Raw genomic sequence first — 11,478 nt, 5'->3', positions numbered from 1 at the left:
CATCTCCAGCAGTCCAGGCACCTGGAGTAAAAACTTCTCTAGTCTCTGACCTGATTAGTTTTTACTCCACTTTTATACCTGTTTCCAGGCGTAAATGGTAGTAAATTTGCCAGGACTGATATGTACATATATGGGATGCACAGGATCCTTATTAATTATTATTATTATTATTGCTTTAACTGTAGAAGTAGCTCGACTATAAGAAGCCATATACCCTGGAATACTGTAAAAGTTATAGCTTACAATAATACACCCTGTGATTAAATGACAAAACTGTGAATGATTTATTGGAGGATTTCTGTACAATGGATTGGTATAGCCAAATACAGTGAAACAAGGGGACAAACCATCTTTAAATATCGACAAGTGCTATCCTCAGAATAACAAGTTGTGTTTATACCGTTGCTTTTAACGGAATGCAGATGTATTTCTGGAATGCAGTAACTAGAGATGAGCGAATTTCATATTTTTTTATGCAGGCCACAGACTTTTATTACGACGGAATGAATAACGGAATGCCTCTAAAGGCATTTCGTTATGCAGTTCATCACGGAATTGCGTTATGGTCCGTGGTAACGGAATCTATAACACAATTCACTAAATACCACAAAACCGCAAACGAATTTCAAAATAGGAAATTCGCTCATCTCTAGCAGTAACGTACAGACACTATATTGTTATACATAATAATAAAATATATGATGTCATGTCTGATATTGCTCTGTATTATATGTCATGACAACACATTTTGTTTGTTAGTTCTAGACTTCATGAAGGCACTGGTGGTCCTCTAGCTGTAGGTGGTCTAGTTACAGCAATCCGAGGAGGAACTTCAAGATTCTTCCCTTTAGCTCCTCCTGCCGAACTATTATTCTTATTGGGTTCTCCTCCTGAAAGACAAATAGTTTTTTTTTTTTTTTATGTATCTATTAACCACGAGTTTAAAAATGACTACAAATAGACCATGCTATGCTATACTCGGCACTAGAATGGCACATCACACAAACCACATCATGTGACTATTCTGTAGTAATCTTCTTTTTATTCTAGGACAGATATAATAATTCCCATTGACTTCTAGGGGCCCCATTGACCTCATTAAAGGGGTTGTCTTGGTTAAATAAAAACCTGGGACCAGTGATGGCCAGTTCGCATTGTTTGCCCGCAAACATATGCGGGCTGCCATATTTTTTTACAAGTCCGGCGAGGCACAGGTAAGCCCTTACCTGTGCCTGTGCGCGAGCTGGTCTGGAAACAAGTGCGGTCAGCGGGAGCAGGCAGTTCCGAGAACAGCCACCGGGGGCCTTTATCGGGCTGTTCTCGGAACTGCCTGCTCCCAGTGACCGCATTTGTTTTCAGACCGGCTCGCGGCACTGGCACAGGTAAGGGCTTACCTGTGCCTCGCCGGACTTGTGAAAAAAGATGTCAGTTCGCGAACAATGCGAACTGGCCATCACTGCCTGGGAATCCCCTGTAAATGGTATAAAATGACAAAATAATTGATAATCACCCCTTTTTCACCTGCTTCTTCCAGCCGATGATGTCATCTTCCTGGCTGCAGCAGTGCACATGCTCAATAGGTCACAGTACAGCTGATCACTAGCCTCAGCAGTACACAGGACATCACCGCTGAGGCCAGTGATTGGCTGAAGGGTGACCTGTATGCAAGGATTGTCACTACTAGAGCCAAGATGACATCAGCTGAAGGAGAACCAGATCATCACATCTATGGAAGAAAAAGGGGACAAAGGGGATGAGTATTAATTCTTTTGTTACTTTAGATGACTTACAAGAACTGCTTTTTAACCAAGACAACCCCTTTAAGGAAATAAACCTGATGTGTGCTGTCTTACAGGCCTTGTTCCATGGGAAATGTGAAGCCACTTAGCTCTTTTCCAGAAAGTAGAAACTGAAGTAGTACATGTACCATAAAGTGGCAGACGTCATTTCTATCCATAAGGTAGGTAATCTCTCAGAGAAAAAAGCAATGATGAGCAAAAAAACACCAAATAGTTAATATTTTATTGGAATCACATGATCTATCTCTGATCTAATTAAAGGTGAAATCAACAAATTGCTCTTCTGTTTGTAAGAGGCACATAACAGTAGATCACATTTGCAATTCTGAAATCTTGGACCACCACCGATGTCCAGAACTAAAGGGTTCTATAAATAGCTTAAAACTCTTTGTCACTACACAGCGATTTCTGTTACTTAAACTTTTCACATATATCATATCTATAACATATCGAAATATAATTTTACTTGATTTCCCCTTTCATGTATAAAGACATACCCGCAGAATTGTCATTTGGATTAGAGGGATCCCCTTGGGCTTCTGCTGTTTTCTCATCTGCCTTTTTATTCCTCTTCTTATTTTCCTCAGATTGCTACAAGACAAATGATAATCACCATGAAATAGTTGGCAAAAAGAAATGCACAGAGACATAACATCTTGCTACCTACATTTTGCAGTTTTTTCTTCAGTTCCGTAATCGATGCTTGATATCCTTTTGATGTAGCATTAAGGTAATATATACTCATGCTAGACACAAGAAAAATGAAAGTCATACATCAGCACGCTAATAACTGATCTTATTCATAAAAAAATAACAACAAAAAAAGAAAAAAGAATCCACTACACCTTAATTCTAGGCAGTTTTAATGAAGGGTAAAGATGCAATGCTGATTTTGACTGGCTGTAGACAGAGAAGACTCAACAGAGACTCATATAATTCAATTTAAAGGGGTTGTCTCACCCACAAATGCAGGGTCGGCGTCAGAACCCAGCAAAGCAGGGCCCACTGCTCTAATTGCATGTCACTGAACACTGTGGAATCCCGAAGAATCGGGACTCTTCCTGGCTTAGGAATCCCTGCTCTGACTCCATATATGGATATGTCCATATATGGAATCGGTGCTATGACCATGAAGGGGGCATTGTCAGTATGCTTGGGGACACCCTGTATATTTAAGTTTAATTACCCTCTCTTTCTAAAATGTTTCTGCTGGGATTTGAACTAACAACCTCATACATTAAATGCAAGAACCTTAACCACTGAGCTATTGAGCACAATGCTAAGCTGTGATAGGAACACCTCATAGTAGTTTCTCATGTATTAGGTATTACTATACAGCAGAAGTGTAATTTTTTCTTTTTTAGTAATTGTAAAAAAATGTATGGCACAAAATAAATGTGTAATTACTAAAAAAAATATATATAAAATCATACTTCTGATCTATATGAATGCATAGTAAGTGGGAAACTATTACTAAGTTTTCAGCCATAATATAGTTACAGCAGGTTAACATGAAGTTCTATATATCAGTGGTTAAGGTTATTGACTTTAATGTAGACGGCTGTGAGTTTTAATCCCATCAGAATCATTTAAAAAAATAGAGGCTAAATAAAACTTAAATAGACACACCAACCTTTTTAATTTGTGTAACTATTATTTTTGTTGGGAAAGGTGGCAACCCTAAAAAAACCTCTGCTCCCCGGTGACCCCCATCACTTTTTTTTATAGTTATGTCTACAGAGATGTGTGGGGCTCATTTAAGGGAAATCTGTATTTTTTGACAATACCATTTTGGGATGTGTATGACTTGATCATTTTTTTATTCAATTTTCTTGGGAGATGAAAGTGATGAAAAAATGGCAAATCAGCCTTTTTTTTTATTTTTTGTTACATCCTTCACCATCTGGGCTAACTTTTTTTAAAATATTTAAATAGTATGGGTGTTTTCGCATGCGACAATGCCCATAATGTTATTCTTTTTTTGTTTATTTTTATTTTGGGGAAAGTGGGGTGATTTTACTTTTTACGTTTTTTTTTATATTTTCAAAACCTTTTTTTAACTTTTTTTATTGCTTTTCATCAGATTGCAACTTTTACAGAATAATGGAAATTGCTCCATTATTCTGTATAAAAATCACTATATCACAGTTTAGTGCTGCCGCCTAGTGGCCTGAAATGGGATATACTAATAATGAGCCTAATACAGGCTGCGGCTCATTTTTAGAACAGGGTGCTTTCCCTGGGGGAAGGCGCGTCTGAGCAGGAAGACCACGCTTTCGGTTTTGAACACTCTCAGATGCCATGGTGACATTTGACAAATGCCACAAGGGGGCCCACAGAGATTTATCGCCCAAGGGCCCACATGAACCTGGAGCTGGCCCTGTGCAAATGGCATTTATCATGTAGAGAAAGTTAATATAAGGCACTTACTAATGTATTGTGATTGTCCATATTGCTTCCTTTGCTGCCTGGATTCATTTTTCCATCACATTATATACTGCTCGTATCCAGGGGTTACGACTACCCTGCAATCCAGCAGTGGTGGCCATGCTTGCCCACTATAGGAAAAATTTCCAGCCCGTGTGAACTACCACGGGCTCAGCCACCAGAGAAGCCTGCACCTTTTCCTGTAGTGTGCAAGCATGACCATCGCTGCTGGATTGCAAGTTGGTCTTAACCCCTGGATATGAGCAGTGTATAATGTGATGGAAAAATGAATCAAGCCAGCAAATGAGTCAAAATGGACAATCACAATACATTAGTAAGTGCCTGGTATTAACTTCTTCTACATAATAAATGCCACTTGCTGAAGTGAGACAACACTTTTAAGCTGATGAGATTAGGCTCTTGAAGGAATCCCTGGTTGGTTTCATCAAGGCCCTCACTTAGGCTATATCTAAAAACTAATAATAATAGTGCATGACTTTATCTTGACCTACAGGAAAACACAGTTTCTCATGATACATACTTATATTTTAAAACCATGGTTGCCATCCTTCTTTATTTTGTCTGTGCAGTTTAAAGGGTTTGTCCACTTTTGGGCTCCTGTTGATCTATGTGTTTGTAAGATAATTATATGGCTCTTACTAATATAGCCTTTGTTGATATTCTGTGCCTTTTCTATATTTCATAAGGTATGCCCCCTTGTTGGACCTCTATGTGGCCTTTTGTGCTGTCCACACAGAAGTCCTGTTCATAAGATGGCCGCTAATGGAGGGTCAGGAAAACCATCTCCGTGTGATGTCTCCTCCATTCAAACACACTGCAGATGATAGGAGACATCACATGGAGGTGATTTGCCTGGTCACATGACCCTCTATCAGCGGCCATCTTATGAACAGGATCTCTGTGTGGACAGCAGAAAATGCCTTATGAAATATAGAAAATGGAGCAGAATTCCAACAAAGGCTATATTAGTAAGAGCCATATAATCACCTTACAACAGTAACCAGAAAGTGGCCAAGTCCTTTAACTAAAAATCATCAACACAAGTAAAAGCCACCTATCATGTGCCACTCATAGCACTACAGTTATGTGAAAGAGGTTTCTTGGGGCTCCTTTAGGCTCCAAAGCTGGTATGACTGCAATATCTGCAGCCCCATACCTATTCTACTGTGCCTGCTTAGTCTATGTTCACACTGCAGATTAGTGCTACAGATTCTACACCAAAAAATGCTGTTTTCCATGGGTGTCCGTGCCGCCATTCATGTCTTTCCACACAGACACCACAGGACATTTTGGCGGGACTCTACTTGTGGTTTAAACAGCGAGCAGGTCTGCGAGACTGAAATTGGAAAAACTGATTCAGAAACAGTGTACGTAACAGATTTTGACATTGTCAAAATGTGCAGTGTGAACATAGCCTTACATTTAGTACTTGGTCTTAGGATATCTATCTCAGTAAAAGAACTTGCAAACCCTTAAAGGGTGGCCTACAAACAACATTCATCGCCTATACTGTAATAAATGTATGATCACTGGGAGTCCGACTTCTGGAACCTCCACCAATAATGAGAAAGGTGCCCCATGAGTCTAGTCTGCGTATAGAGTGGTGTGCATATGCATAGGTGATAAATGTTGGTGGTAGGCCAGTTTAAATGTACATATATCATTATGATCAATATCAGTTTATGATGAATGTTCACCAGTGCAAAGAGGAGTTAAAATAGTCATTAATCATATAAAGGAAGTCTTTATAGTCTACTCTCCTACAAACTTACACCATTAGCAAAATGAATGGTAGAATTAGTCCAGGGTTAGAAGCGTAGCCAAACACTTTTGCAATCCATGCAGGGAAGTCGTGCTGTAAAGTCTCCTGTATAACTTCAAACATCCGCTGCTTTCCACTAAAACATAGATGCCGACATATTATCAAGCACACAATACAGCAGGTCATATGTTTCTACATGCAACTGGTTAAATACATTCATATGAATGAATTCATCAAGCTAAACGGATGGTCCAGTTGACTAATCGCAAATAACATAGTATCAGCGTAGCATGGTAGCATTTAGTGTTGAGCGAATTGAAGTCGAACTAATTGACGTTGATCTGAATTTCAGGAAAAATTCAATTTGCCACGAATTTCCTCGCGCTTCGTGGTAACGAATCAATTTTTCATGAAATGTCGGTACAAAAACCAACAACATACTCATCTCATCCATTTGCTCGTGGAGAGACCGTCTTGGCCATCTTGATTGAAGAAACCACGTGAAATCTTCTGCGTGGTGACGTCACCAATTCGGCACGCTGGCTGGGCACGGTGACGTTAGTGACATCACCACGCCCGGCCAGCGTGGTTACATGAGTAAAGTAAAAAAAAATCCCCCTCTCCCCCCCAAATGTCTAAGGGCAGTGATGGCCATTTCCCATTGTTCGCCGCGAACATATGCGGGCTGCCATCTTTTTTCACAAGTCCGGCAAGGCACAGGTAAGCCCTTATCTGTGCCTGTGCGCGAGCCGGTCTTAAAACAAGTGCGGTCAGCGGGAGCAAGCAGTTCCGAGAACAGCCACCGGGGGCCTTCATCAGGCTGTTCTCGGAACTGCCTGCTCCCAGTGACCGCATTTGTTTTCAGGCCGGCTCGCGGCACAGGCACAGGTAAGGGCTTACCTGTGCCTCGCCGGACTTGTGAAAAAGATGGCAGCCCGCATATGTTCGCGGGCGAACAATGCGAACTGGCCATTACTGTCTAAGGGCAATATGTATTGTTTAATGTGTAGGCGGTGAGCCAGCAGCAGCATTTGTGATGGATTTCATGGAGATTTTACATTTCCCCGTTTCCATCTGAAACTGACCAGCAACTTCTAGTTGGGATTAAGACCACCGTACAGTCTAATGCGTGTGGGGAGCTTCCGACTCTCCCCCAACAGATTACGCCGAATCCATACCCCATCCCAGGAGACATGCTGCCACTAGAGGTGTCTGCTGGCGCTTTCTCCTCTCTCCTCATTGTCTACATGTATACGTTCAGTTTGGCCAAACATGTATGGGTATGGGGGAGTCAGGGGAGAGTAGGGACAGATAGGTGTCCCAGCCGATAGCTACTGAACGTTATGGCCACTCTTACTAACTTAAAACAAATCATGCAGTGACAGTCAATGAATATTCAAAATATATATGAATCAATATTACAGCCAATATAATTGAGGTTTATCAGCACATACGATGTGATAAGCCATCAGAAAACTTAGGCCAAATTTAGACAAAGGACATTTAGAATCATGTGCTACTGTCACAAAATGGATGCTAAAATGTGTCCTTTTTACGGTCATATGAAAATGTCCTCTAATGAGGTGGGCCATCTCTACATGTAATTATTACTGAAGTCTGTCCTCCTACCCTGCACGTTTGTATACGTATTTATACTCTGAGTGGTAACTTGCAGAATATGCTGGTGCATTATAAAGAACAATAAACTTTGGTAAAGTTCTCATTTTCAGTTAGCTGCAGCACATCGCCCTCTAGTGGCTGAAAGTGGTGAAATGTACTAAATAAACTTAGGGGGTCATTTATTAAGACCAGTGTGTTAGGGTACTTTCACACTAGCGTTTTTCTTTTCATAGAGTTCCATCCTAGGGGCTCTATACCAGAAAAGAACTGATCAGTTTTATCCCCATGCATTCTGAATGGAGAGCAATCCGTTCAGGATGCATCAGGACGTCTTCAGTTCAGTCTTTTTGACTAATCAGGCAAAAGATAATAACGCAGCATGCTACGGTTTTATCTCCGGCCCAAAAAACTGAACGCTTGTCTGAATGCCGGATCTGGCATTTTTTTCCATAGGAATGTATTAGTGCTGGATCTGGCATTCAAAATACTGGAATGCCTGATACGTCCTTCTGGTCTGCGCATGCGCACACCGAAAATAAAGGTGAAGAAAATAAATTGCGGATCCGTTTTGCCGGAAAGACGGATCCGGCATTTCAATGCATTTTTCTGACTGATCAAGCATTTTCAAGACTGATCAGGAACCTGATCAGTTTTTTAAATGCCATCAGTTGGCATACATTTTGCCGGATCACTCTGCCGCAAGTGTGAAAGTAGCCTTAGTTGACCTTCTCAATAATTCCTGCACTGGAGATGGATCCTCTAAAGTTATGTAGAGGCACTGGTCTTTACATAACTTCGGCACATCCACCGCCATTCTAAATGTAAGCCAGCTTCCTTGCTGAGGTAGTTTTAAGACATTTTGTAACACAGGCTTAGAAAATGATAACTGAGACAGGCCCCCTTACCTGTCCATGCCATGCGCCCTTTTTTCGAGTGGGGAAAAGTCGCCGATTTTTAATTTAACCGTGATAATACTAAGGGTTGAATAATAATCACGGCAGAGGAAAATTTATCAAGCCTTGCAATAATTAAATAATAAGTATGGTTGTACATGATGAATTTGGTGCATAGTTAAATGTAACTCTTTGTCTAGAGATGTTGCTCCAGTTTTTTACACCACCCCTACTGGAGTGAGAGTGGACCTTTTCAGACAACTTTTTAAAAAGTCACAATTGATAAATCTGAAATAAAACTAATTAACATAGCTAACCACAAACACTTTTCCATCAACTTTCAAAAGTTGAGAGACAGGTTTAAAAAATGCAAGAAGTTGCAAAATTTTGTGCAAGCATGCTATGTGCTGAAAAGTGTGACTTTTAGATGCCAGTTTCCTGGCACAAATCAAAGGATAAATACTACCCGTACTATTATTCTGTGTAAATAAAATGGAACTTCTGCAATACTCAATAGGGTTACTAGTACATACTGAAAGATAGCAAAAGTTGCAATTTAGATTAAACATATATCTGAATAAATAATTAATTATTTTTTTTTTTTCTTCAGACCAGTTTCACATTAGCCTGTGCGCTGTGGGACAAATGATGGCTGCATTATCAGGACCAACTGTAGCTCGGCTAAACCCAAACTGGTCACTGATCACTGATGTATGATGCTGTGAGTTCCATCCCAACCAATGGTCTGCTGTCCCATATTCACCACATCTTGTTGAGCACAGTACAGTAGACCACTGTGCAGTGAGTTCGAGTCAGCAAGCTGTGCTTAATCTGGGAAATGTAGCCATTACACAGACGGTACTTCCAGAACGGAACACGCTTGTGTGAAACTGGCCTTAGGACTTGGTCAGACTTCTCATCCTTATTTTTATAACATTTAGTCTAACATGAATCAGAAGCTGAGGTAGGAGGGATCACATTGCTAACTTAAAGGGGTTAACCCATAAACATTATTTATCGCCTATCCACAGGATAGCTGTCCTGAGAACAGGGGTTTCAGAGTCCCTAATCTGAATGAAGTTGTGTGCGTGTTGGTCCACTGCTCCTTTCATTTCTATGGGACTGATGAAGACAATTCTCCGGGAATGGGGTGGTCCTACATTTGAAATGATGTGGGATAACCCCTTTAACTGAAGCCATAGGTGTTGTAAATGTATCTAAATGGCACATCTCAGAAGCCTGGCAGTCCAGTACACCAAACCTGAAAGACTGCCATGCCAAGATTGCAGTGACTGATTGCCAAAATAAAATACTCTACTTCACATCTAGAACCTTTCCCCCTTCTTGTTTGTCCTATTGTAATTTTCATAATTCTGATGGCACTTTGAGTGTTAAATAATGCACATGGTTTACAATACTCTGTTTAGGTATAAGGCCAACTGTGCCTATATGTAAATTCCATCAATGGGAGCCCTAACTGTAAATAAATCTGGTGACTGAATGGCAAGGGTGCAGTAGGTAAGCAACAGTTTGCTGTATATTAAAGTGTATCATGAAGTTATTATCACACTGATTACCTAAATGGCCCACAATCAAAAGATGGTGGAATAGAAACAATGGTATAGATGACTGGCAACATAGCCAAGAACAGTATAAAAAGCAACATGGCCATGTAGAAATTGTTGGATCTGGAAGCTTTAAACACTCTCGCATGGGGAACATTGCAGCACATCACTGCCCAGCACTGTAAGTACATGGACGAATGAAGACGAAGAACATTAATGGCGGGAAGGCATGGCGCATAAAATGATCCCATCCTAAAAGAAAACACAAATATATATCATTCATTATATGTAAAATAGATAAATAAAAAACAAACATCCACTATAATTTTTAAAGGGGTTTCCGGGAGTACAATATTAATGACCTATTCTCAGGAGAATCATGTCTACATCTGCATAATAAGTAATGTGCCTACTGCTGTAAGTACATATATTTGCACTTTTCCACCATCTTCACTAATGAACTGTTATTTGTTGTAAAACTAACGTCCACAATGTTTTCCATTTTTGATTCTACCACTCACCAACATCAAGGGTAGCGTAAACCACCACTAGGAAGTAGAAAGGGTCTGCCCTAAGAATAGGAAAGAGTGAACCCCTCCCTTCATCGCAGGAGCTTGGCCCAAAGAAAAGGATCGCCACCCTGAGAACTACTACAATCTTCCGCACCGCAGCCACTACTTCCATCCTCTCCTGCAGGTCAACGATGGCTACACCACTTACTGATGAAGGGACTGCGTCCCGAAACGCGTTTAAGCAGCCGAGGATTATTGTATCAACCCTGAAACAAAGCAGGAGGATCACGGAGAACACACTCTGAATAGGATCGCGATCACAAGACCGCTGACGTCACTCATCCAGACGCGCGAACCACGCCCCCAGCGTCCTAGGCAACACGAGGGACGCTATCGCCTCCACAGCCTTCCAAGAACTGCGGACCACTGCCGGAGGACGCAATACAGCGAGCGCTGGGAAGGGTAAGTGAACTCTGAAGCCAGAGACAGTGCGGGACGCCGCACTCAGGCACATAGCTCCGCTTCACTCCACAGCTTGGCACATAAATCTTACAACTTACCAGACTGCCTATAAGATTACAAAGTTATATTTATGCCTACTACTCCATGTGAAATATATTGTAACATCACAATACCCATCCTGGATTAGGCATAAATCACTCTCTGCTCAGAATTGTTTTTTCCTCCACAAAGGACCGTCTCTAGGGATGAGCGAACTCGAACTGTATAGTTCGGGTTCGTACCGAATTTTGGGGTGTCCGTGACACGGACCCGAACCCGGACATTTTCGTAAAAGTCCGGGTTCGGGTTCGGTGTTCGTCGCTTTCTTCGCGCTTTTGTGACGCTTTCTTGGCGCTTTTTGAAAGGCTGCAAAGCAGC

The 11,478-nt window shown here is 41.1% G+C and overlaps 1 protein-coding gene across 1 annotated transcript in view; it reads right to left on the bottom strand.

Moving 5' to 3' along the window:
• Positions 1-768: 768 nt before the first annotated feature.
• The window catches only part of LOC122927839 (transmembrane channel-like protein 1), a 112,602-nt gene continuing 101,892 nt past the window's right edge, over positions 769-11,478 (bottom strand). The window contains exons 14-18 of the mRNA XM_044280113.1: positions 10,100-10,339; positions 6,020-6,145; positions 2,467-2,545; positions 2,297-2,390; positions 769-890 (exon numbers count right to left, since the gene is read on the bottom strand). Coding sequence (XP_044136048.1) covers positions 769-890; positions 2,297-2,390; positions 2,467-2,545; positions 6,020-6,145; positions 10,100-10,339 — 661 coding nt within the window. The remainder of the gene's footprint in view (positions 891-2,296; positions 2,391-2,466; positions 2,546-6,019; positions 6,146-10,099; positions 10,340-11,478) is intronic.

Source organism: Bufo gargarizans, chromosome 1, assembly GCF_014858855.1.
Source record: "Bufo gargarizans isolate SCDJY-AF-19 chromosome 1, ASM1485885v1, whole genome shotgun sequence".
Classification (NCBI taxonomy): Eukaryota; Metazoa; Chordata; class Amphibia; order Anura; family Bufonidae; genus Bufo; species Bufo gargarizans.
This window is presented reverse-complemented; position numbering and strand designations above follow the sequence as displayed.